Source organism: Macaca thibetana, chromosome 8 (genome assembly GCF_024542745.1).
Source record: "Macaca thibetana thibetana isolate TM-01 chromosome 8, ASM2454274v1, whole genome shotgun sequence".
Taxonomy (NCBI): domain Eukaryota; kingdom Metazoa; phylum Chordata; class Mammalia; order Primates; family Cercopithecidae; genus Macaca; species Macaca thibetana.
This window is the reverse complement of record NC_065585.1, coordinates 115193805-115220834: the sequence shown is the minus strand read 5'-3', so window position 1 is coordinate 115220834 and position 27030 is coordinate 115193805. Positions and strand designations below refer to the sequence as shown.

At 47.4% G+C, this 27030-nt stretch overlaps 2 protein-coding genes across 4 annotated transcripts in view; one reads left to right on the top strand and one right to left on the bottom strand.

Moving 5' to 3' along the window:
• The window catches only part of CCDC25 (coiled-coil domain containing 25), a 614024-nt gene extending 587877 nt beyond the window's left edge, over positions 1-26147 (bottom strand). The window contains exon 1 of the mRNA XM_050802555.1: positions 26144-26147. The gene's annotated coding sequence lies outside the window, so the exon portion shown is untranslated. The remainder of the gene's footprint in view (positions 1-26143) is intronic.
• Positions 111-26557, top strand: PNOC (prepronociceptin). Of its 3 annotated transcripts, XM_050802567.1 has the most exons (4): positions 111-381; positions 12148-12296; positions 22226-22619; positions 26150-26557. In XM_050802567.1, the coding sequence occupies exons 2-4, from the start codon at positions 12171-12173 to the stop codon at positions 26233-26235; spliced, it is 606 nt and encodes a 201-aa protein (XP_050658524.1). In that variant the 5' UTR covers positions 111-381; positions 12148-12170; the 3' UTR covers positions 26236-26557. The 3 variants fall into 3 exon arrangements, with proteins under 3 accessions (XP_050658524.1, XP_050658525.1, XP_050658526.1); XM_050802568.1 differs by lacking the exon at positions 26150-26557 and having other exon boundaries at positions 264-381; positions 22226-22668; XM_050802569.1 differs by lacking the exons at positions 111-381; positions 12148-12296; positions 26150-26557 and adding an exon at positions 21825-21977 and having other exon boundaries at positions 22226-22630.
• The last annotated feature ends 473 nt before the right edge of the window (positions 26558-27030 follow it).

Here is a 27030-nt window from a genome sequence, read left to right as displayed (position 1 = left end):
CCTCGTCACTGTCACCAGGAGGCTTTCTTTCTGACTTGCCAGAGCTCCCCGTCAGTCCTCGCAGAGCCTCTGGAAGCACAGGGAAGGCAGCTGTGGGATCCTGGCTGAACAGAGTCCAGGTGAAGCAGGCTTGAGAATGGATTGATGGGGAGGTGGGGATGTCACAGGTCTGATGGCAGAGCCGGGGAAAGGGAGCAGCCAGAAGGCTTGCAGGTTCTGCTCTTTGGTTGCTGAAGGGGGTCAGTGTGTGTATGTGTCATGGAGGTGGGCAGGGAAGGGGAGGGCTGTGCGTGGGGGAGAGGATATATATGCTGGTGTGGCTGAGACAGCGGAACCGAGCCTCACATCCATCGGAGGGAGCCGGGGACTGACAGCTCTCAGGTAGGCAACTGCACGGGGCCCCCAGCCCGACCGCGACTAACTGGACTAACTGCGTGGAGCTCCGGGAGGGCAGGGCCACCGGGGTCTGGCTCCTCGGCCTCTCTCCTTTGTCCAGTGTGGATGCTGCTGGCCTCTTGCGAGATGGTTTCTTCATTCATCTCCTTTGCAGCGCTTGGATGGTGGGGAACGGGGGAGGGCTAAGGCTCTTTCTTAACCGCAGACAGATGCAGAAACAGAAAGAGGGGAACTTGGAAATGAGGAAAAGTTTTGCTTCCCCAGTTGTGGCCCCTACGTGGTTGTTGCTCTGTGTCGAAAGGAGGCTGCTGGAGGAGTGAGGTCAGGGGAGGGGCAGGCACTTGGGAGGGGGTTTGCCTTCCACGGGGCGGCCTCCAGGAAGCCCCTGGCCCCCTCATGAGGGTTTTCTCTCCGTGGCTTCCTTTCCTCTCCGATGCGGTGTGCAGGCTGCTTCTCCGCCTATCACTGAACTTCATGCCATCCAGATGGGAGTTTTTAATCCGCAGGGAGCCCTTCTCCCTTCTGCCCCCAACAGAAATTGCTACAAATAATGGGGAAGCGCCAGACCTGGGGAGTGTGCTTCACCTGTGTACACACACTGCTGAGTGCCACGGCGTGTGAATTCCAGAGGGCATTTCTACGGGCGTGACCTTGGTCTCCCAGAACCTGATTCATTTAGAGGGCTCTTCTCTTGCTTGGCATCTCTCTCCCCCTGCCCATGTCCCCCACCTAAAGGTCTTTGCCCAGGTCATACAGAATACTCCGTTCATAGTCACCGCATCCCAACTCTCGAGGCTCTCTCGGCCACCTTCTTTCTTCCTCCTCTCTTTGTGCATCTCTCTCCCTCGGTCTTGCTTCCCCAGGCTTCACTACCCAGCCCCTCCTCCCCCAGTCTCGCTCTGAACATGGGCAAGTTCTGGGGGAATTTCAAGTAAGGCAGGATGATTCGGGAAATGGACTATTTAAAGCAAACTGCTTTGGACTTGAATACCCTGATCCTGCGCTTAAACATCTGTGTTTAGCTTCCTCAAGCAGCCCATAATTGCCCCAATTATAACCAATAACATTGTTCGGCAGACTAACAAAAGATGAGCTTTGCACGGCATTCGCCAGCAAGCCCAAACCAGAGTTTTCAACATAGATGGGAAAAGTAACTGCCTGGCTTCTTATCAAAACCTCCCAAAGCAAATACTGCTCTTTTTCGCTGCTTGTGGGTGGCTACAGCCTGCACCCTCTTTTTTTCTCATTTGTAAAGTGTGGCAGAGAAATATTCTATAAGCTTCCACTGAGGCTGTGTTACCTTTAACAAAAAGGATTCGTGCTCCTTTGGGCTTGCTGAGTCTTCTGCAGAGGAGGGTCCCTGGAAAACCCATCCCCAACCATCCTCACCTCAGTAAAAGCAGCAGCTTTTATATCTCCATGTGCCACCAGTGCTGCCTGTCAAGGGTGCTGTGGTGCAGCCTCGGGTTGTTTTGAGGGCACGGTTTTGTTGCCCACAGGGCGGCAGCCCTTGCTTTATCCGCTGAAGGCTGAGAGTACTTAGTGATTTGTAAAATGCAGGCGAGTTTGCATTGTCAATGAAGGGAGTGATTGCAGGATTAGGCTCAAACCTGTGCTCCCTGGCGCCTATGACAGGAGCTGTCACAAAGCTGTTCTGTATTCAATCAATCAGGTAGTTATCGTCTACACTCCACCAGGCAGGGAGGCTTGCAGGGGCTCTACTAGATTCAGCGGAGGTGATAATAACAGCACTTTACATTTGTACAACGATTTAGGCGCTTTCACAACTATTATCCCAGCAACAGCCCTGTGAGGTGGTGCCATTATCTCTGTGTTGCAGCTGGGGAAACTGAACCTGAGAGATTAAATGATTTATTCAGTACATGGCAGGGTCAGGACTGAGCCAAGCCATTCTGGCTCCAGTTCATCTCCCCGTTATGGTCAGGGGTGCTTGTGAACTCCTAGTGGGGTCGGGGGTAGAGGAGAGACATGACACAAACATGAGAAACAATTAGAGGACCATGCAAAGCTGGGTGTAATTCAGTCCTAAATCGCATAATCCAGAGAGCAAGTGCTAGAAGAATTTGGGAGAAGGAGCACTTCCTCCCGGGATTCCTGGGATTCTACCAAGTGGGAAGGCAGGTGGAATCTGGATGGGTCAAGAGCTTTGAAGAGGGAGGCAGCAGCCAGGTCAAACACACAAAAGGAGGGCCACGGAATTAACATTTCTTGAAACCCACTCTGCACCAGGCAGTGAGCTAAGCTTGTCTGCATGCTTATTTTGTGCTAATACGCACACGCACATATGCACACGGGTAGGAATGGGAAGTTTCAGGTGAGCGTTCTTTACTTGCACTGACATGGTTCAGCGATCCCTCATTTCCCCATCCAGCTCCACAGCTCCCAAAGCCCACGAAGGAAGCTTTGAAATCTCTTGCGTTCCGGGTCTGGGTGGAGCTACTCCTCAGATGTCTTAGGAAGGGACGGACCCTTCTCAGAAAACAGGAGCCGTCCTGACAATGAATGACTGGTAGTGGCTTGAATTGCTGGGCTATCATGAAGCAAACTGAATTTTCTAAACGCCTTTATTTAAATCCCACAATCGAACATAAAGCTTTCCATCTAATCACAAACTAGTCGTGAGATTTGGAGCACATCAATTTCAGGGACAAGCCAGTTTTCTGGGCATCTCCCTGGATAGGCTACAATTAGTTTCAGTCTCAATTTTCCATGATCCTGTGGGTTTTTTTTTTTTCCCCAAAATACTGGCAGCTGCTTCAACATTGCAGAAGCACAAAATCATCAGCCCGCGGGCCCAGCCTAGCAGGTGGAGTAGATAGCATGCCTCACCGTGCACCCAGCTCTGCCATCCCACAATGGCTCAGATCCAACCTCCCCTCTTTCCACATTGGCCTGCAATCTTCCCCCGACCCTCCATCTCCATTCATTCTTTCATTCATTTGGCCAAGGAACGTGTGTGGAGTTCCTGATAGGAGCTGCACAGAGCAAGTGCCAGGAGCACAGGGCGGCCAGAGCTCTGGCTTCCTCCAAACTCACAACGGGCTTCAGGAAATTGAGACTTTTTTTTTTATCTTACCTTTCTTAATTTGCATTTTAGTGGATTTTATAAAGTATGTAACTTATAAATAAATTAGGAATGTGTACTCAAAATCGACTGCTAGGGGTACAAATTTAAAGAAGTTTGACTGGGCGCGGAGGCTCACACCTGTAATCCCAGCACTTTGGGAGGCCAAGGCGGGCAGATCACCAGGTCAGGAGATCGAGACCATCCTGGCTAACATGGTGAAACCCCGTCTCTACTAAAAATACAAAAAAATTAGCCGGGCGTGGTGATGGGTGCCTGTAGTCCCAGCTACTCGGGAGGCCGAGGCAGGAGAATGACGTGAACCCAGGAGGCGGAGGTTGCAGTGAGCCGAGATCGCACCACTGCACTCCAGCCTGGGCGACAGAGTGAGACTCCATCTCAAAAAAAAAAAAAAAAAAAAAGAAGTTTGAAGATTGTTGTTCTAGATTCATTGCTGTTTATCTGTGTTTTCCAATATTCCAATATTTTAGAAAAGAACATTGAATGATTTTATTACATAAAAGTAAATAAAAGCTTTTCTTTCTTTCTTTCTTTTTGAGTTGGAGGGCTTGCTGTGTTGCCCAGGCTGGTCTTTTGTTGTTGTTGTTACTGTTGTTTACAGACAGGGTCTCACTCTGTCACCCAGGCTGGAGTACAGTGGCACAATCACAGCTCACTTCAGACTCAACCTCCTGGGCTCAAGCTATCCTCCTGCCTTAGCCTCCTGAATAGCTAAGACTACAGATTTGCACCACCACACGTACCTAATTTTTTTTCTTTTTTTCTTTTTCTTTTTTTTGTAGAGATAGGGGTCTCACTATGTTCCCCAAGCTGGTCTCAAACTCCTGGGCTCAAGCATTCTAAGTTGCTGGGATTGCAGATGCATCCTAATACACCCAGCTAAAAGTGAATAAAAGCTTTCCAAAATCTATTTAAATTATGTTGCCAGTATATGTGGGAGTGTGGCCCAGAACCAGGAGGATGGGAGTTGAGGGCTACCTTCCCACCTGCAGCAGCCCTGAACATGTGTCTTTTGCCCCCTCCACATCCTTTCTATGGCTTTCCTCCCATGCTGCCCAGAAGCTACTTCCCCATGAAGCCTTCATCTCCTTTTCCTCTTCCCTTCTTCCCTCCCTTCTCACTTCCTGGAAAGTACAAATATCTGGCCATTCATAAAATCAAAGAATATTAACCATCTCATCTAACTGCCTCTTCTTATAGAGGGAAAAGCTGAGGCCCAGAGAGAGAAAAGATCTTGCTTAAAATCCCACAGGTAACGACAGAGCCGGACTAGAAGCCAGGACTCTTGTTTCTGAGCACAGCTCTCGCTCATTCATTTCTCCCCAGCCTAGGGAATGCTTGACCTGTGCTGGGCTGGGCAATTGTTCTTTCCTCCACCTCCTCTATGCCGTCCCCCTCTTTCCAGGTGGAAATTTAGATCAGAGGAGAGACACTTGAAGTGTAATGGTATCAGCCAGAAGAGGAAAAGAAACCAAAGTAGCCTCTCTCCATAATAGCTGGTAAATAAGCACAAGCTCTATTGTAGGAGTCTTGTCTGCAATGGGTCTAAGAAATGGGGCATGGGGAAGACCAACCTATCTTCCAATGGACATGCAGCTGGTGCGCAATGAAGGATCCCTCCGTGAACCGGGGAGAAGCAACAATAAAGAGGTTGTCATCAGCCCGGGCACAGTGGCTCATGCCTGTAATCCCAGCACCTTAGGAGGCTGAGGTGGGAGGATAATTTGAGGTCAGGAGTTCGAGACCAGTCCGACCAACATGGTGAAACCCCGTCTCTACTAAAAATACAAAAAAATTAGCCAGGCATGGTGGCGGGCACCTGTAATCCCAGCTACTCAGGAGGCTGAGGCAGGAGAATCGTTTGAACCCGGGAGGCAGAGGTTGCAGTGAGCCGAGATAGCACCACTAAACTCCAGCCTGGGCAACAGAGCAAGACTCTATCTCAAAAAAAAAAAAACAAAAAAACAAAGGGTTGTCATCAGAGAGGGAGTGCAGAGTTCAGAACAAGAGGAAGTCCCTGAATGAGTTCTCCTACACAAAGACAGCTGCAGGGATCACTGACAGGCAGGATCAGACATGAGTCCCAGCTCTGCCACTTCAAGTTATGTCGACTCCTTAAGCCTCAATCTGCTCAACTATAAAACGGGGATGATAACAATTAGCGCAGAGCCTCGCTCATAGTGCTCTAAAGTCATAGTAATATGATTGCTATGAAATGCAAATAGATTCCACCACAATGAGATTCCGTCAGAATTTGGCAACCTTCCAAAAGCAGAAACAGTGTGTAAAGTTTATGGTTTCCCAGAGCACACGATTTGGAGTCAACACACCTGAGTTTAAGTCCTGGCTCTGCTACTTATAAACTGGATGATCCTAGTCAAATTGCTTAACCTCTAAGAGTTTATGTTCATCTTAAAAAGGTGGGTTGATATTAACCCTAGATTATAGGGTTGTATAATATATGAATATAAAATTTTTTGGTAACCTGTCAAGAATGTTCTGTACATGTGGTTGATGAAAAGTGATGAAAAGGATGGAGGTGTATCTGCCTCTAGCAAGACCAGTCCCCTCTTCTCTTCTCTGCTGGCAGCATCAAAATTACAGGCCTTCGCATAGGTCATAAGACAAAACTTAATTAGGGTTGAGCTTCGGCTAAAGCTGCATATGTGATTCTCCAAACAGATAAGCAACTAATTATATTGCCCTTGGAAGCAAGATTACACGCAAATCGATTAAGGCCAAACCATACCAGTATTTTATTTTTATAAACAGCAAGGCACAATTAAATTTATGAGGTGTCATTGCCAAAAGAAAAGGCAATTCAATATTTCTTTATTCAATATGAGATGCCCAGAATATAGTATTGCCACATAGAAGTATTAGCTGAGCTTGGCTCACCAAGTGAAATACAACCATATAAAATTCAACCTACACAGGTAACTTTTTATTTACTGATGTCTGCTATGGTTGTATAAAAATAGCAACAACCTGTCACTATTCCCATTTCACAGTTGAGAAGACTGAGGCTCACAGAAGTGAAATAATTTGCACACAGTCCCATCGTTACAAAGTATAAAATTGCAGCATCAATGTAACAACAAACCTGTTATTATCCCCACTTTGCAGCTGAAAAGACTGAGGATCTCAGGACTTGTCCGCAGTCACACAGGTCCACAGTGTAAGGTTTAAACACAAATACAACTCGTGATTTAACTAAGTACTCATCTCCATTTAAATACAGAGCATCATCCAGCATATAGATATAGTCAAGACTTCTTACAAATGAAAAACATCGGCTGAGTTTTCAAAGTCCAAAATCTGATTTAACCTAGAACACAATTGTAGTAGGTGTTGGGAGGTGTATGAGAAAATACAGAATGCTGTCTCTTTTATAATGATATTTACATAATTTTGAGTTTTCACTGACATTCATCTCATTTTAAAGCTTGCAAGCCACCTGCGGGGTGGAGGGAACTATGTGGCCATCTCCATTTTGCGGATTCTGTGAATTGCAGGGGGCAATGGATAGCGTTGAGTGTGGATGACTCCTCGAATAATCAGTGGAGTCAATTGTTAAAACTGAGGGGAGACAGAGAAGGGCCGGGAGGTTGGAGTCCGGAAGGTACATGTGCCTCTGACCCACAGGGAGGGCTTGGCTAGAGCCAAGGACACTCAACAACGTCTCCCCAAATGCCAAGGTGTAGGGCCCCACATTTCACCTGCAAATGGAGCATGCACTATGTGTCCCAGAAGCTCATCTACCTTTTACACCTCGCCTCTAAATCCCATTTACCCAGAATTTGAGATGGCAAACATCAGTCAAACCAGCCAACATTTCCTGAATGTGCAAATTGCCCCGGTTAATGAAGTTCACAAAAAACCTCAGCCAGAGAGCATTTCGCTAACATCTGTCACAGCTTGTCAGCTCAGCTGATGCACACATTCTGTATTACAACCTCATATTAGGAAGGAAAGGAAACAGCTCCTTTTCTCCTACCTTCCATTTCTTCTGCGACGTATAGCCACTGCCACCATGTGGTTGCAGAGGGCACAACCACGCTGTTTGGAACACTACAAAAATATCTAGAAAGACAGAAATTTCGTAGAATGAGAAACGTAAGGCTAGACACGGTGGCACATTTCTGTAATCCCAGCACTTTGGGAGGCCGAAGTGGGTGGATCACCTGAGGTCAGGAGTTCGAGACCAGCTTGGCCAACATGGTGAACCCCACCTCTACTAATGTTACACAAATTAACTGGGCGTGGTGGTGAACTCCTGTAGTCCCAGCTACTCAGGAGGCTGAGGCAAGACAATTGCTTGAACCTGGGAGGTGGAGGTTGCGGTGAGCCAAGGTTGTGCCACTGCACTCCAGCCTGGGCAACTGAGTGAAACACCATCTCCAAAAAAACCAAAAAAACAGTGTTAGAGTGAATGCTGCATGCCGGGTTCTTTCCTTCTCGTATATATGCTTATTGCCTTTCAGTGCTATTTTAATTGCTTACAAACATTAACCCACTAATCATCCTCTGAGACAGGTACTAATTTCATCCCATTTGTGCAGATGAGGAAATGAGAGGTCAAATACAGCTAGCAAGCCGCAGAGCTGCGGTGGGAAGCAGGCAGTCTGTAGTCATTAGCAGATGAGAAAGCACACATCACCGCCACTCTGCAGCCTGCGTCTGTTGCGCCGGTGTTGATGGATGGAGCCCCTGAGGCTCGCTGACCTCCCACTATGATGTGCTCTTCCAGATGCCAGGGCAGCAGAGGAGACTGATCTAACTCAGACCATGGGGTGGACATGGCTTCCCAGAAGGGATGATGCTAGAGGTGTGTGTGAAGGATGAGTTGGAGAAGGATATTCCGGGCAGAGGGAAGAGCAAGTGCCAAGATAAAAAGACATTAAGAAGCCAGGCATGGTGGCTCATGTCTGCAACCCCAGCACTTTGGGAGGCCAAGGCAGGCAGATCACTTGAGGTGAGGAGTTCAAGACCAGACTGGCCAACATGGTGAAGCCCCGTCTCTACTAAAAACACAAAAATTAGCCGGATGTGGTGGTGGGCACCTGTAATCCTGCTACTCAGGAGGCTGAGGCATGAGAATCACTTGAACTTAGGAGGCAGAGGTTGCAGTTAGCCGAGATAGCACCAGTGCACTCCAGCCTGGGTGACAGAGTAAGACTCTGTCTCAAAAAAAAAAATGAAGAGCCTGATACAGTTCGGAGCTATACATGATTGGCGGAGACTAGAGGCTATGCGAGGTTAGGTGCTAGGAGATGAGGCAAGAATCGGTCGGTGCTAAGTCCTTGGAGCTCCTCCTGACAGCAATGAGGTTATAAAATTAGTTTAAATAAATGGTGACATCATCAGATTGAAGATGGCTTGGGGGGAAGCCAGAACATTAGGTGGACTAATTAGGAGGCTATTACAATAACCCAGGCAATAAATCTCAACTAAAGCCCTGGTCCTTGGGATAAAGAAGAAAAATTAATCTCAAATGCATTTGCGATACAGTCATTTATTATATAGGCACTGTGTTCATTATTTGTTTCAAAACCCATCTCAAATGTGAATTAATTGGTCAGGTGCAGTGACTTATGCCTGTAATCCCAACACTTTGGGAGGCTAAGGTGGGAGGAACACTTGAGGTCAGGAGTTCAAGACTAGCCTGGACAACATGGCGAGACCTCATTTCTGCTAAAAATTTAAAAACTAACCAGGCATCCTGGGCTCAAACAATCCTCCCAGCTACTTGGGAGGCTGAGGTGGGAGGATCACTTGAGTCCAGGAGTTCAAGGCTGCAGTGAGCCGTGATTGCACCACTGCATACCAGCCTGGACAACAGAGCGAGACCATCTCAAACAAACAAAAATTCAACTCATTGATTTAACAAACACTTATTGAGCATCCCATACTTACCGTCATCCTCTGGGTATGAAATGCTTTGATGATGCACAAGAAGAAGAACTGGGGTGGGCTCAGTTGCAGGTCCCTCCTTTGTTCACATCCTTTTCATACCAGCACTTCCCAAACTTTGGCACGGATATAAGTCACCTGGGAATCTTGCTAAAAATGCGGATCCTTCCAAAAAATTAGTGGGACCTGGTAGTGCGTGCCTGTAATCCTAGCACTTTGGGAGGCCGAGGCGGGCAGATCACGAGGTCAGGAATTCGAGACCAGCCTGGCCAACATGGTGAAACCCCATCTCTACTAAAAATACAAAAATTAGTCAGGCATTGTGGCATGTGCCTGTAATCCCAGCTACTCAGGAGGCTGTGGCACGAGAACCTCTTGAACTGGGGAGGTGGTGGTTGCAGTGAGCTGAGATTGTGTAGCCTGGGTGACAGAGCAAGACTGTCTCAAAACAAAAACAAAAAGACACGCAGATCCTGATTCAGTGGTTCTGGGGTGAGGCCCAAGAATCTGCATTTCTAACAAGATTCCAGCTGGTCTGCAGGGTGCATTGGAGTAGCAAGACCTTCTACAGTTCCTCAATATCAACTGAAGAAAGAGCAATAAAGGCAGTCATTTTTGGCTTTCTGCACTGAACTCTTCATTAAGGGAACTGCATACAGTGAAATGCACAGAATATAAATCTGCAACTCAATGGGTTTTGGCAAATGGATACACTCCTGCGACTTCAATCAAGAACATTTACATTTCTAGAAAGTTCTTTGTTCCCTTTCCATTTAATCCTACACCTAAAGATGGTTCTACAGGGACCCAAAACGATACAGTCCAGGAAAGCATCTTTCAGATTCAGAAGGCTTGATCAAAAGATAAGTTTCAAGGAGAAACAGTGAAAACTGCACACCTTTCAGGCAATCCTACATAAGATTGCAAACCACTGATCCAATCGACCAATCCTTGGAGCTACTATCTTAGAATAGTTTCTTTGTTCAATTTTAAATAGCGAGTTCCACATGCCAGGACCTGTGCTTGGCCTGGAATGCCAAGGTGAATAACATGGCCCTGTGCTCAGAAAGCCAACTGTCTTAGTCTGTCCAGGTGACTGTAACAAAAGAGCGTAGATTGGGTGGCTTATAAACAACAGAAATTACTGGTTTTTTTTTTTTTTTTTTTTTTTTTTTTTGAGATGGAGTCTTGCTCTGTCACCCAGGCTGGAGTGCAGTGGCGTGATCTTGGCCCACTGCAACCTCCGCCTCCTGGGTTCAAGCAATTTCTGGCTACTTTTTGTATTTTTAGTAGAGATGGGGTTTCTCCATGTTGGCCAGGCTGGTATCGAACTCCTGACCTCTAGTGATCCACCTGCCTCGGCCTCCCAGAGTGCTGGGATTACAGGCATGAGCCACTGTGCCCTGCCAATAACAGAAACTTCTTTTTCACAGTACTGGAGGCTGGGAAGTTTGAGATCAAGATGTCTGCAGATTTACTGTCTGGTGAGGGTCTATTTCCTGGTTCTTAGTTGTTGCCTTCTTGCTGTGTCCTCAAGTGGTGGATGGGACTAGCTAGTTCGCTGGGGCCTCTTTTACAAGGGCACTAATCCCATTCATATGGGCTCTAGTCTTATGATCTCATCACCTCCCAAAAGCTCCATCTCTCTCTCTCTTTTTTTTTTTTTTTTTTTTTTTTTTTTTGAGACAGTCTCACTCTGTCAACCAGGTGGGCATGCAATGGCACGATCTCGGCTCACTGCAACCTCCACCTCCCGGGTTCAAGCAATCCTCTCACCTCAGCCTCCCAAGTAGCTAGGATTACAGGTGTGTACCACCACACCTGGATATATATGTATATATGTTTGTATTTTTAGTAAAGACAGGGTTTTGCCATGATGTTGGCCAGGCTGGCCTTGAACTTCTGACCTCTAGTGATCCACCTGCCCTGGCCTCCCAAAGTTCTGGGATTATAAGCGTGAGCCACTGTGGCTGGCCCAAAGATCCCATCTCTTAATACTATCACCTTGGAGGTTAGGATTTCAACATAGGAATTTTAGGGAGACAGAGATAGACCATAGCACTAGCTCACATCTAGCAGGGATAAGAGGCAAGTACCTGGAAGAGAGATTTCAGGGTATGGGGGTTGGGGGCATTCCTGGCTGCAGCAGGGAAGGTCAGGAGGATGAAAGGAAGCACTTGAGTCATTAATAAATCTCGTATTTTACTCATCTTACTTTTGCACAGCACTTTGCAAAACTCCCCTTACAGATCTCACTTCATCTTCACAATAGGCCTGTGATAAGGCAGGTGCCACTGTGCCCCTTTTATGGGCTATGAAAACTGAGGCTCGAAGAGGTTGATTTAATGTCACATGCTGGTAAGCTGCAAAGCGATGCCTTCAGCTTCCAAGAAAGCTCTCTCTGCCACCACACAGCTGCTCCCAAAAGTGCCTGTGTGGTGTCAAGGCCAGGCAGGTGGCAGGAATCACAGGGGTGTCCTGACACCCAGGACCAACCCAAGAACCCAGACACTAGCAAGCCTGTGCGTGAACACTGAGTCTAGGGGATCGGGCCGGGTTGCCTATGACCTTGACAATTTACACCCCTGGAAAGTGAATCTCAGGCCCCTAGTGCTGTCCTGCCACAGACAGCAGAGGAGTGTCTTTCCTGCATCCTCTGGGTTAGGGTCTCCGGCCCTAAGCAGCCCCCCGAGAATGGCTGTACTCACTGCCATGCTTCCTGTATGTTCCAGCACCTGCTTCCTGCTCCTGCACCATGAAAGTCCTGGTTTGTGACCTGCTGCTGCTCAGCCTCTTCTCCAGTGTGTTCAGCAGTTGTCAGAGGGACTGTCTCACATGCCAGGAGAAGCTCCGCCCAGCCCTGGACAGCTTCAACCTGGAGGTAGGTCCCCAAGGCAAGGCAGAGAGGCTGTCCCCCTCCCTGACTACCTCCTCCCTCCCTACTCCGGAGCAGACTCTGAGTGAGAAGCCAAGGCCTCTCCCACAGCTCACAGCACTTGCCCAGCATCACATGGCCCATAGGAAACAGATGCAGACAGGAGCTGCTCTTCCGACCCAGAACCTTGCGATCTTTCCACCATACCAGCTGCAGGAAGAGCCCTGCCTGTGATGCCAGGTCGTTCCCAGGATTAAAATAACGTTACTTATTTCAGAGAGTGTGGCAAATTCAGAAAAGTATAAAAAAAGAGAAATTTAAATCACCCTTAATTACACCAGTCAGAGAAAGTCAGAGAAAGAGAAATTACACCTGTCTTTACTTTTTTCCACTTATTATATTATACCAGAATAAATTTCCCATGTTATTATTTCTTTCCATGAATATAGTCTACAGTTGGCCCTCGGTATCTACAGGTTTCACATTCAAGGATTCAACTAACCATGGATAGAAAATATTCAGAAAAAATAATAATAATATATCAATAAAAATAATACAAATAAAGTAATACAGCATAACAACTATTTACACAGCATTTACATTATATTAAGTAATATAAGTAATCCAGAGATGATTTAAAGTATACAGGAGGATGTGCATAGCCATTTTATTTATTTTTTATTTTTATTTTGGTTTTTTGAGACAGAGTCTCACTCTGTCACCCAGGCTGGAGTGCAGTGGCACGATCTCAGCTCACTGCAAGCTCCACCTCCCAGGTTCAAGCAATTCTTCTGCCTCAGCCTCCCAAGTAGCTGGGATTATAGGCACCCACCACCACGCCCCACTATTTTTTGTATTTTAAGTAGAGATGAGTTTCACCATGTTGGCCAGGCTGGTCTTGAACTCCTGACCTCAAGTGATCCACCTACCTCGTCCTCCCAAAGTGCTGGGATTACAGGCATGAGCCACCGTGCCCGGCCGCATAGTCATTTTATATAAGGGACTTGAGCATCTGTAGATTTAGTATCCTGAAACCAATCCCCTGTGGATACAGAAGGACCGTGTAATTTGTCTAACGATTGAACATGTATGTGCCTTTTATTTTAGATATTGCAGATAATTCAACAGTGAACCCCTTAGTACCAAAATGCTGTCTTATATTTTAAATTTCCAACTTCAGGTGCAAATCCAGTATTAAATTTTTCTTCATTAAATAAACTGCTTTGTCAACTATCTACATTTCAGTCCACATAGTTACTCCTCTCCTATTAAATCCAGCATAGCTCAATTGTTTTTTACTTTATAGTCAAATAACTTCCTTCAAAAGATGCCATCTTTTAAACCCCTTAGCCTTTCAAAACAACCGGAAGCACCACAGTTCCTTAAGGCAAACGTACAAATGTAGAACCGAGTATTTGCAGGGGGGCTAACACACCCTGGTGTCTCCCACCTCCAGATAACAGAGGAGGAGATAAAAATCCAGCAGACCCAAAGCACCAAGCTCTTGGGCTCAGTGGTTTTCAAGCCCATTTTCCAACCAGTCATAACTACCCAGGGCATCTCCAGTTAACCAATTCACTTACTATATTACACCAGGATCAATTTCCCATGCTATTAATATTATTACTTTCCATAAATATAGTCTACAGTTGGCCCTCAGTTACGTGGTTACAGTAAATGTCTCCTCTTATTCATCCACCATGTTTCTCTCTGAGCTCCTATCCTGCTGACGATTCCCTCTTTCAGGAACCCCAGCCCTCCCTCCGTCCATGTGCCTCATTCTCTTCCCCACTCTGGCTACTGTGTTGGTTCCTTGTCCTCTCCCCACCCCCTACACATAAAGGATCACCAAGATTCTCTGCTTTTCACCTCCCTCTGAGAACCCACCCATACATCCCAGGCCTTCTGCTCCTCCTAGGCTGCAGAAAACTCCTAGAGGCACCCTCCTGACCTCCTCTCTCCTGGGCTCCAGACCCGATCACTTTCCATAGTTCCCAGAAATCCTGCCTTCTCTTCCTGCCCTGCCATCGTGCCTGCCTCGGCCTCCTCCCCCATCCATAAATCCCACTTGCACTTCAAATCCCAGATTAAGTGTCCCCTGGTAAGAGAACACTGCACTGATTCTCCGCCCACCCCAGTGGAGTGGGCCCTCCTTCCTCGTGTTCTGATTGTTAGTTGTATCTGCAGGACTCTCTCTCCCCATATGGAGTGAGCTTTCTTTACTGATGGAGCTGGGTATCCCAGCATGCAGCACAGTGTGTGGCACAGAGCATAGCTCAATAAACACATCCCATCCCGCGGAAACTGGAAGATTCTAAGACCATTAGTCTTCTAATACGCACATCTGCTGCAGTCTCTGTAAAGGTTTTACGTTTGCATCTTTCAGAGAGTCAAAAATTTGGAGCATGTCTGCATCTCTCCATAGCATCTTAAATATCTGGGGTCTAGACAACATTCTCAGCTTTACTTCTTTGAAACAAGTCAGAAAATGGACCGTAAAAGCCTCACAATGGAGGACTAACACCTTCACAGTGCTTGCTAACCCCCCGGAGGATGCGGCTGCCTGCTTGTTTTTGTTTCTAGTTTGTATTCACTTTTAACCTATGTTTAAGTTTAACAAAATGCCTAGAAAGTAGATACTCAAATCCCATTTCCAAATCTGGCAGGCCTTGGCTATGTCCATCCTGTGAATGACAGGGGGACTCATATTTCAGCAAGGGTCCCTTCCCCAGTCCCTCCACCAAGCTCTTCCCAGGGTCCTCTGGATCCTCAGCTTCATCAAGAAACTTTTTATTTCTGCTCCTAGTAGACTATTGAAGTATGGCTGCTTGTTGTTAGACTATAATTTTGGTTGGTAAATGACTCACACCCAAACCCACTGCAACGTCCTGGCCTTTAACCTAATTGTGAATGGTACTTACTTTATCAGCTCAAGGAGAAAAGACTGGATTCACTGAGTTGTTTTAGAGACAAAAACTAAGGCAACCAGTCCCCAAGAAAGAGTGTGGGGAAATTTATTTTAAACTCCCTAAAATTTGGCCTGGTGCAGTGGCTCACACCTGTAATCCCAGCATTTTGGGAGGCGAGGCAGGTGGATCACTTGAGGCCAGGAGTTCGAGACCAGTCTGGCCAAAAAGGCGAAAAGCTGTCTCTACTAAAAATACAAAAATTGGCTGGGCATGGTGGTGCATGCCTGTAATACCAGCTACTCAGGAGGCTGAGGCAGAAGAATCACTTAAACCCGAGAGGCAGAGGTTGCAGTGAGCTGAGATCATGCTACTGCACTCCAGCCTGGGGGACAAAGTGAGATTCTGTCTCAATCAATCAATAAAATTCCCTAAAATCTATTTCTAAACAAACTACCTTTTGGTAGTTCTTTCTATCTTCATGGAATGAAAATTCTAATGAGGTGACTTGCAGTAGGAGTTCCTTATATGTTTGTCTTCTGTGCTGTTCATCTTCTGTATTTGTCCTCAGATATTCTAGCAGGACCTTAGAAAGCAAATAGCTCCCAAATGTCTCTTGGTCAGAAGTGGTGTGACTCTCTAGTGGCAGAAACTTGACCGCCTTTGTGAGCTGCTCCTTTTATCCCCAATGGGTTCATGTGCCTGTTTCCCACTTTGTACCCTAATCTTTGAGCCCAGACACCCAAATGGCCATTTGCTCACTTTCCCCATAAGCCCAGCTTTATGGATCAATTTGGCAGCCATATGAGACTCCAGATGCCCATATGCATTCTGGCTTAATATAGTAATGCCATCAGCGTGGGCTGCCAACACGTGTCCAGCTCACTTAATAAGCCATTAACCCATCTCTGGAAAAAGGCTGGTGAGTTTCCCACACCAGAGGGTCGGGAATTAAGTTCCTATGCCCATCTGGTGCTACAAATGCTGTTGTGAATTTGCCTTCCTCCTATTTGCCCAAAACCCTCTCCTAAATCAAGAGTTGAGATGATTTTGTTAGCATCTAATTTATCTAACAGTGCATCAAGTCTGGGTTTGGACTGTGGCATCTGGTTTGATCACAGAATTTCATTTTCCCTGACTGACACAAAATCTAATTACCATCTGGGCTTAGAAACCCAGGGGCTCACAGAAGATCTAAGTACCTCCAGGTTTAACAACTCTTCCACCTGTTTCTGTAAACTGACAGAGCAGAACAATTCAACAAGCAGTTTGGGGCTCCTATTCTGCAAGGATTGGACCAAGCATGCTGAAAGGTCAGATCCAGCTCCCCCACTCTACCCTTCGATGGCTTTCCCAGTGCTAGCCACACTTCTCTGCATCCCTGTTGACTTTGCAGAGCAGAGTTTCTCAAACTTGCCACTATGGGCACTTTTGCTGGGGAATTATTTGTTGTGGGGGATGTCCTGGGCACTTTAGGATGTTTACTGGCATCCCTGGCCTCTAGGTGCCAGTAACACACAGACACACACACACACACACACACACACACACACCCCAGTTCTGACAACCAACAATGTCTCCAGAGATTGCCAAATGGCCCCTTGGCAGGCAAAATCACTCCCAGTTGAGATCCACTCCTGTAGAGTACTAACTCAACAGGATTCTGATCTGAAAGAATATACTACACATTGATTCTAGCTGCTTTTCTTCCAAGTATTTCAGGAGCAGGCTAAGTACAGACCCAAGTGACTCTCTCTCTGTAGGAGTCTTTTTTTTTTTTTTTTTTTTTTTTTTTTTGAGACGGAGTCTCGCTCTGTCGCCCGGGCTGGAGTGCAGTGGCCGGATCTCAGCTCACTGCAAGCTCCGCCTCCCGGGTTTACGCCATTCTCCTGCCTCAGCCTTCCCGAGTAGCTGGGACTACAGGCGCCCGCCACCTCGCCTGGCAATTTTTTTGTATTTTTTAGTAGAGACGGGGTTTCACGGTGTTCGCCAGGATGGTCTCGATCTCCTGACCTCGTGATCCGCCCGTCTCGGCCTCCCAAAGTGCTGGGTTTACAGGCTTGAGCCACCCTCTGTAGGAGTCTTTAACCACCATGTTCTGTAATGGTTTCTTCCTCCTCAGAGCAAGTTTCAAAGCAGGATTTCTCCAGATATCATCCAGCCTCAGAATCACCTGGGCTGTTGCTAAAAATACAAGTTTATGGGCCCCACCTCAGCCTCCCAAAGTGCTGGGATTACAGGTGTGAGCCACTGCACCAGGCCAAATTTTAGGGAGTTTAAATTAAATTTCCCCACGCTCTTTCTTGGGGACTGGTTGCCTTAATTTTTGTCTCTAAATCTCTTAATGCAATTTAAGACAAGGTCACCCTTCTGACCTTGACTTAGTGGGTCAGAATATCCAATGCTGTAGGTTACAAATTTGCATTCTAACAAGCTCCAGTAGCATTTTTTTTTCTTTGAGACAGAGTCCCGCTCTGTCACCAAGGCTGGAGTGCAGTAGAGCAATCTCAGCTCATTGCGGCCTTGACCTCCCAGGCCCAAGCAATCCTCCCACCTCGGCCTCCCAAGTAGCTGGAACTGCAGGCATGTACCACACCCCACTAACATTTTTATTTTTGTAGAGATGAGGTCTCCCTATGTTGCCCAGGCTGCTCTCAAACTCCTGGGCTCAAAGGAGCTTCCCTCCTTGGCCTCCTAAAGTACTGGGATTATAGGCGGGAGCCACCATGCCCAGCACAGTAACAATTCTTATAGAATACTCCAGAAGTTTGCAATTCCATTGTTCTTAAGGCAGCCCTCCCTATCTATGGAAGGGAGGGCTGCCTTAATTTTTTATAATCAGTTACATTGCAAGTGTGAAAAAGTAGTTCCCTGCATCTCCCTACTGAGGTCATTCTGTCAGCAACTAGGTTGCATGTGTTAAGTATCTCTGAGTAAAAGCTAAATGAAAAAGGCATGCTCAGAAAAACCATGGCTTGAGCATCACTAGGGGCCAATGTCACCTCCTGTGACTAATAGGTGGACTTGGACAGGTTGCTTCTTGGAAACCCTACCAGGGAAGGAAAGGAACACTCCCGTCAGACCCATTCCCTGTCTGTCCCCTCCAGTCCATTGGAATACGGGCAATACTTCCATCCAAACCTCAGCTCTTGGTCTCATCGAATCCTTTTTCTTGCATTGATTGCCACAATTCATATTGCAAGCACACAGAGGTAGCTGAGTAGATGTCTCGGACTGGGCCGCAAGGCATCCTTGAGTTCTTGTTCAGGTTATACTGTTATCTAACCGTGTTGTTTTGGACACATTACTGAACCGCATCATAAAATGCAAAGATCGAATTATATTCATGATTTGCAAACCCAGGCAAATATTGGAATTACCTGACCTTTGTAAAATTAAGTTTTTAATTCCTTTGTAAAGATAAGTTTTAATCCCTGGTTCTGTTCTTCAGAGATTGAGTTGAGTCTTGAAGTTCTGTTTTTTTGTTTTCTCAGTCAGAGTTTCACTTTTATTGCCCAGGCTGGAGTGCAGTGGCACAATCTCGGCTCACCACAACTTCCGCCTCCCAGGTTGAAGCGATTCTCCTGCCTCAGCCTCCCGAGTAGCCGGGATTACAGGCATGCGCCACCATGCCTGGCTAATTTTTTGTATTTTTAGTACAGATGGGGTCTCTCCATGTTGGTCTGGCTGGTCTCAAACTCCCAACCTCAGATGCTCCGCCCGCCTCAGCCTCCCAAAGTGCTGGGATTACAGGCATGAGCCATCACGCCCAGCCAAAATTCTGTTTTTAAAAGCTCTGCAGATGATTGGGACTCACATCCAGGTGTGGGACCCTTTAGACCAGGTGTGGGCTCTGTCTCCAAAAGAAAAAAAAAAAAAAAGAATAAAAGAATCCTGGAGTCCTGGACTAATGGGACAGATGAGGAATCAGATAAGCAAAGGGTGGCAGCAGGGTGACAGGTGCTGCTGTACCAGTGTGCATGCTAAGCACTAGGGGCATTCCAGTCCTGGTTGCAACTAGCTGCGACCCCTGTTCTTCCAGGGACTCTTTCTCACCTCTTTTCATTCCCTTCTTTTATACTCTTACCTAAATATAAAGTGACTTCTTGATTAATTCAGCCCAGTTCGACAAACCTCTACCGAAACCCTAGTCTTTACCGGAAGGAGAAGATTCCTCCAAGGGATTCAAACATGAGTAAGATGTGGTCCCTAACTTGTCATATTCTGCCTTAGAAGGTATTGCAATTTGATGACGTAAAGCATTAAGATTTCCACAAGAGGAATACAAAGTTCTGTGGGAAGACAGAGGCAGGAGAGAGCAATTCTTGCCAGAGAACTAGAAGGTATCAGACAGGGGCAGCACTGGAGCTTGTCTGGGTCCCAAAGAATGGATGGAAGGATTCAACGAGGTCATTGCATTCGAGGGACAGAGAGAAAGGCATGCGGCTGTGAGGAGCTTTGAGGGGTTTAAGGCACTAGGAACAGCCTTACAGGCCTCAAGGGGCATGTGATGAAGACTCGGAAATAAGACCTAGATGGTGGGCTGGACCAGGTGGTAGAGGGATTTGAATGCTCTGCTCAAGAGTTTGGAGCTGTTTTATGGACACAATAAACAATTAGACAGCTGTGGGCAAGGTAATGACATGATTAGTCACTCTTCAGGAAGGGTATCCTGAGAGAGGTACCACATTGATGACAGTGGCAAAGACCAGAGATGCGGAGATCAGTTAGGGACCCACTTCACCTAACAGGCACTTAGGCGGTGGTAGAGGGAGTGGGAGGAGGGGCAGAACTGTAGACTGGCAGGATGGGGGCGGTGAGAGGGGAGGAAAAGATATGCCCAGAGTTTGAAATCTGAGTCAGCTGGGAAGTGAGGTGCCACTCAGAGACAGGGACCGAGAGGCCAAGCAGAAGGACAACTGCATCAGATAAGAATGAAATTCACCCACTAGTAACAAACACCTAAAGTGACAGTGGCTGAAATCAATAGATTCAGTTCCTCACAAGGAGTGAGGAGGGGACAGCCCAGGGCTGCAGTGGCAGCTCCAGTCTCCTCTCTTTTCTCTGCCAGTCGGCAGCTTCTAGCCCATGACTCCCATCCTCTGAGTCGCTGCATGGTTTCTAGATTGCAAACACAATATGAGCCCAAATGTCCACATTCCAAGCAGAAAGTTGGAGGAAGAGGAAAACGGGATGTTCTTCCCACTTAAGTCAGCCTCCTACTTTCTTGAAAACCCCACCTGATGCCTGATCACTTCCTTTTTTTTTTTTTCTTTTTATTTCTTTATTTTATTTTATTTTTTGGCAGAGTCTCACGCTGTCACCCAGGCTGAAGTGCAGTGACGTGATAGCTCACCGCGACCTCCGCCTCCCAGGTTCAAGCAACTCTTTTGCTTCAGCCTCCCCAGTAGCTGGGATTATAGGCACCCACCACCACACCCATCTAATTTTTGTATTTTTTAGCAGAGATTGGTTTTTGCTATGTTGACCAGGCTGGTCTCAAACTCCTGGCCTCAAGTGATCCGCCCGCTTCAGCCTCCCAAAGTGCTGGGATTACACTTCCTTTTTTTTTTTTTTTTTTTTTTTTTTGAGATGGAGTCTCGCTCTGTCACCCACAGTGGAGTGCAGTGGCACAATCTCCACTCACTGCAAGCTCCGCCTCCCAGGTTCACGCCACTCTCCTGCCTCAGCATCCCGAGTAGCTGGGACTACAGGTGCGTGCCACCACACCTGGCTAATTTTTTTGTTTGTTTGTTTGTTTTGTATTTTTAGTAGAGACAGGGTTTCACCATGTTAGCCAGGATGGTCTTGATCTCCTGACCTCGTGATCCACCCACCTCAGCCTCCCAAAATGCTGGGATTACAGGCGTGTGCCACTGCGCCCGGCCTACACTTCCATTTTTATGTCGTCAGCTACTTATCACTCCAAGGAAGCTTGGGAAACATATATGTTGCCTTTAGGAATAAAACAGTGTTCTGTGCATAAGGAGAAGGGGAGGTGAATACAGGCCAGACAGTTGCAGCCTCTGCCCCAGAAGGTGCCCTGGAAGCCAGGCAGGAGCTCCATGCTATGATGAGAGGCTCTGCCTACTGACTCACAGCAGCAAGGTCAGGGGTTTCCAGTAGGCTAAGGCCAGAAACCTGGACTGAAATTAGGGGTGAAGCCAAAACAGTAAATAGGAAGAAAAGCCGGGGGCAGAGGCTTCCAGGAGACCCAATCAGAACCAAGAACTTGGGGGGGGGGGCGGGGACGGGGGGGCCAAGGTCAGAACCAGCCAAGAGGGGGCCGGTCCAGCTGGTGGCTAGAAGTCAGGGTTGGCAGGAGAGGCAGAGCAGAGTGTTCCCAGGGACGGGGCAGGTCTGCTGGGCTCACATCTGATGATGGCATCTCTCCTCCAACCTGAAACTGGATCACAGGTTCGGCCTCGCACGTACAGTCTGCCTACACCCCACAGGGTCTTGACCCCCATTTGCTATAAATGATACACAGATAGTGACGACTGCTGTACGAGGGATGAAAAATTAACAACATCCGGGTAGATCTTTACACAGTGACCTTAAAATAAACCTGCAGATTTGACTACATACTTTCACATCCCCAATTTCTTTAACCCATCTGACCTTCCACAAGCCTGAGGAGAGAACAAAATAAAAGTCTTTATGGGTGACAGTCATGAGTTGTGCTTGGCTCCAAAAACTCGACTAAAGATGTAACAGGGTGTGGTGTTGGGCGCATTCATCCTGTCTTAACTTCCTATGTTAACGTGCTGTGACACCAGAGGTAAGTTACGCTCACCTCTCTGAGCCCTGATTTCTTTGTAAAATGATGGAGCTGGGTCAGATGATTCTCTGTTTCCAATTCTGAAATTCTACGAACCTAAAAACCTGTGTAAAACTGCTGCACGTTACTTGATAAACTAGATGCTTCAGAAGCACTTGCACTGGTGCATTGGGCCGGATCTCCTCCCTCGCCCTGGATTAACAGAGGTTCTTGTTCCTTCTCCCCTCCTCCCACCCGTATCTTTGCAGGTGTGCATCCTCGAGTGTGAAGAGAAGGTCTTCCCCAGCCCCCTCTGGACTCCATGCACCAAGGTCATGGCTAGGAGCTCTTGGCAGCTCAGCCCTGCCGCCCCAGAGCATGTGGCGGCTGCTCTCTACCAGCCGAGAGCTTCAGAGATGCAGCATCTGCGGCGAATGCCCCGAGTCCGGAGCCTGTTCCAGGAGCAGGAGGAGCCTGAGCCTGGCATGGAGGAGGCTGGTGAGATGGAGCAGAAGCAGCTGCAGAAGAGATTTGGGGGCTTCACTGGGGCCCGGAAGTCGGCCCGGAAGTTGGCCAATCAGAAGCGGTTCAGTGAGTTTATGAGGCAGTACTTGGTCCTGAGCATGCAGTCCAGCCAGCGCCGGCGCACCCTGCACCAGAATGGTAATGTGTAGCCTGGAAGGGGCGTTCTTCCCAGCTGTACCGGCCACTGCAACCCATGAGTGAGTTGGGCACCAATAAGCTGGGGGCAAGGAGAGACCTCACACACCAACTGTCTTAGCCTTGCTCCCAGGCCTAGAAGCACATTCATCCCCAAACACACACACACACACACACACACACACACACACACACACACACACACACACACACACACCCCTCAAGGAGTCCAGCCCACCCTTTCTCTAGGCAGCAAATATTTTCCTATGATTGCACCTTGAAGCTGACCACTTCTGGCTAGAGACTGGTTACCATGGGGATAATAGTAGTATGTTAAGATAACTAATTCCTCTATCACTCCCCAGGAGCTTAGTTACTATGGGGACAGTTAAGTGGACCAATATGCCCATCCGGTTGCCATAGCAACCAGTCAGCTCACCTTTCCTCGAGATTGTGTCTCTAAACACCGAGAGCAGGACCTATTCTTAGCCATTAGCAGAGTCCGATTACCACAGCTATGGTGGTGTTATTTCATCTTCAAAGACAGCTTACCTATCCCCTCTCCTTTCCCCAGGTCTCAGGGTGCCTGGCTCCGTGGAAACATTAAAGTTTCCCATTTTACCTGGCCAAAGAGGTCTTGTTAAGATCAGGAGTTGTGGTTTCTGCTCTTCCTCCTTCCACAAGCCATTTGTCCATCCTGCTACCTTGCCAGAGAGGGACTGATTCCTTGTGGTCAATGGTATCATTACTGAGCAAGACGTGGAGAATTTGGCCCAATGGACCTAGTAGCTACTAGAATATGGACTAAAGGGGTTCATCTTCTTTCCTCCATTTCGATTCTTTCCAGCGTGCCATTTTTGTTTTGTTTTGTTTTTTTGCTTGCTTTTATTCCTCTCTTCTTTCTTCCTTGTTCTTTCTTCTGCTCTGTTCCTACCCCCACAGGCAACTTATACGAATTCACATGTCTAATAATATACATCAAAGACTCTAACTGATTACCTGGTCATTCAAAACCCAACTTTCCTTAGGCCATCAACCAATACATCACTTTGAGTGGCATTGGCAACCTAGCACAGTAGAATTTTCTGAAAATTGAGGAAAATCCCAACCATCAAGGCTATGTGCCTTAATTAGTATATGGGAATATGATCATCTGCAGAGTCTCATACGTCTCCTTAAATAGCTAAGAAACTTGCCTGTATTCATCCATTTTGCATTGCTATGAAGGAATACCTGAGGCTGGGTACTTTATAAACAAAGTGTATTTGGCTCACGTTCTGCAGTCTATACAAGAAGCACAGCACCCGCATCTGCTTCCGGTGAGGCCCTCAGGGAGCTTTTACTCATGGCAGAAGGCAAGGGGAGATGGCGTGCCACATGGCAAGAGGGGGCAAGAGAGAGAAAAGAGGAGGTCCCAGCCTCTTTAACAACCAGATCTCCCACGAACTCATTACCACGGGGTGGGCACCAAGGCATTCCTGAAGGATCCACCCCCATGACCCAAACACCGCCCACTAGGCCCACCTCCAACATTGGGGATCACATCTCAACATGAAATTGGAAGAGGACAAACTTCCAAATTTTATCATTGCCCTAACACAACCAGTCAGTTCCTCACAATCACCCCAAAACATTACCCAAGTGGGGCTTTTCCCTGAGTCCGAGCATAAGAGAAAAAATATCTGCATGTGCTGTTTTATGTTGCGTCCCATACTGTCAGAGGTAGCGGTGTCACTAATAACCTTCCTTGATGATATATTAGTGCATATGCTAATGTTTGGTGCCCACACTTTAGCATGGAGACGGCCCCTTTCCAGGTAGGCCGGCATGTTCACCACAGGCCTGCTACCAAATATGGACACATGTATTAAGTTGTGAAGAGAAAGCTGATGTGTTTATTTTAGCAGGATGACTCATCTCCAAAGGCCCCAAATTAACCTGCACTGCTTCTGAAGTCATACTCTTGGATCCTTCACAAGCCTCCTATTTCTTTCTAACACATATCTGCACAGCACCTAACAGCAAATCATTCAGAAGTAGCATGGGTTGAATTCTTTCAAATCTTAAAGGCATTCTTCTTTCAAGTGGCTCTTCAGGGACACTGAAGCTCATGTCTAATTCTGAACGATGGCAATGTTCTTTACCTAAACCCAGTTGAAAATCAGGCCCATTAACAGGAATCCATTTATTTTTTAAAAAATGATTCGAGCCTGTATCCGGGCAATTGGTTTTTCTAATCTTCTGTTATGCTTCCAACTGAGAGGCACTGAAACAAAGCCGGTAAGGAACTTCAGTCTGTGGCTCTGCTCAGATGTCAAGTTCTGGATGGAAACCGGAAACATTAACCAGCACATTTGGGTATTATTGATGACTCTCCTTTCTCCTTCTGCAACCATCTCTCTGTTTCTTTTCCCCCAACATGCACAGTTGGTGAGTTCCAATATGGGTATTTATGAGTCTATAACAGCTGACTTCAACCCTATTTTCATCCACATACACACACCCCAACCTGCCCTACACGATGGAGATGTCTCCATCTTGGGGGACTCGTTACCAATGCTGTCCTTGACTTCTAAGATATCTAATACTAATCGACATGGAGAAGGCTGGGAAGAAGTGGGGCTACCTTACACTGGAATGGGATAAAGAACCCTATTCAGGGCCGGGCGTGGTAGCTCTTGCCTGTAATCCCAACACTTTAGGAGGCTGAGGCTGGTGGATCACCTGAGGTCAGAAGTTTGAGACCAGCCTGGCCAACATGGTGAAACCCCGTCTCTACTAAAACTACAAAACTTAGCCGGGCGTCATGGTGGGCGCCTGTAGTCCCAGCTACTTGGGAGACTGAGGCAGGAGAATCACTTGAACCCAGGAGGCGGAGGTTGCAGTGAGCTGAGATAGTGTACGTTATACTCCAGCCTGGACAAGAGCGAAACTCCATCTCAAAAAAACAAACAAACAACAACAACAAAAAACCCTATTCAGAAAGTGTAATGATGTCCTAGGAAGGAAAGCTGTCGGGGTGCAGGCCCACCTCTAGACAGAACTTGTCACAGCTGGTCTTGGGGGTCTGCCTGCCTTTCCTCTGACCCTATACTGCCTTCCTCTTTTCTGCTACCCTCAGGCTTTGACCCTTCTAGGCAATGGAAACTGAGCACATTCATTCTTGGTCAGGTATCAGTGCCTTCCGGCTCAAAGAGCACTTGCAAACAAAAGAACTGTAAAACAAGGGCACTATTTCACATGGGCTCCAAATACCAGGGAGAACTGTTCCCCAGGAGGCGGCTTGCCGCTGTGCCTATCAAGTCACAGCCCACAGACCTCCCCTTTAGTCTATTAGTCTGGCCAGTAGACCCGGGTCTGGGGGAGCAGATATGTGGAGGAGCTGAGGACCCCTCGGGCTACGCTAGGAACGATTTCTTTGGGTTGATAGCTTTTCCTTGCCTCCCTTTCACTGCTTCCGTCTCTAGGGGGAATAGAAAAGGGTGAGAAAAACCATCAGGTTTGCCATTTTTTAATCATTTCTGTCTCCCCAGGCGTCCAGGTGATCCCCCAAACAGCATGTGTCCAGCCCCAGACCTGCCGCCTGGGAATCAGGATTCCTTCTTCCCCAAGGCACTGAGCGTCTGTCTGCAGATCTTGCAGGCTTCGTGGCCTCCAGAACCTCCCCGATTGTTCCTCCCCAGCCCCCGGCATGTTTCACCACAACCCTGTTGCTACATCAGAGTGTATTTTTGTAATTCCTCTAGCTACCATTTCAATGGCCCCATCTCTCCTGCTCACCTGCCTCTTCCCCCTTCTAGGGGCAGGTGAAAGGAACAGGAAATTGAACCTGGGGTTTTGACTCGCCACTGCCATAACTTGTTTGTAAAAGAGCTGTTCTTTCCGACTGATTGTTTTAAACAACGATTTCTCCATTAAACTTCTACTGAGCAAATGGTTAATAAATTGGTTTGCCGTTTTTAAGTGAAGTGACAGAAGCAGACTCTGCACACAAACCAGCGCTGCGGCTCCCAGGAGGCAGAGGTAAAAAGTGCATGGCTCTGCTGTGTAGAAAGGAGGATGGGCAGGCTGGGCGCAGTGGCTCACGCCTGTAATCCCAGCACTTTCGGAGGCTGAGGTGGGTGGATCATGAGGTCAGGAGTTCAAGACCAGCCTGGCCAACATGGCGAAATTAGCCAAGCATGGTGGCACTTGTCTGTAATCCCAGCTACTCAGGAGGCTGAGGCAGAAGAATCGCTTGAACCTGGGAGGCAGAGGTTGCAGTGAGCCAAGATCGCGTCATTGCACTCCAGCCTGGGAGACAGAGCGAGACTCCTGTCTCAAAAAAAAAAAAAAAAAAAAAAAAAAAAAGAATGGGCAAGGTGCACCCCGATGGCACAGTGCCCAGATCCAAGTGCAGCCGGTGGGCGAATGA

Excerpts from the sequence above, each read along its gene's own strand:
- PNOC (XM_050802567.1), top strand. The coding sequence starts at position 12,171 with ATGAAAGTCCTGGTTTGTGACCTGCTGCTGCTCAGCCTCTTCTCCAGT. Across the intron at positions 12,297-22,225 it reads TGGACAGCTTCAACCTGGAG|GTGTGCATCCTCGAGTGTGA; the intron begins GTAGGTCCCCAA and ends GTATCTTTGCAG. Across the intron at positions 22,620-26,149 it reads GCGCACCCTGCACCAGAATG|GCGTCCAGGTGATCCCCCAA; the intron begins GTAATGTGTAGC and ends CTGTCTCCCCAG.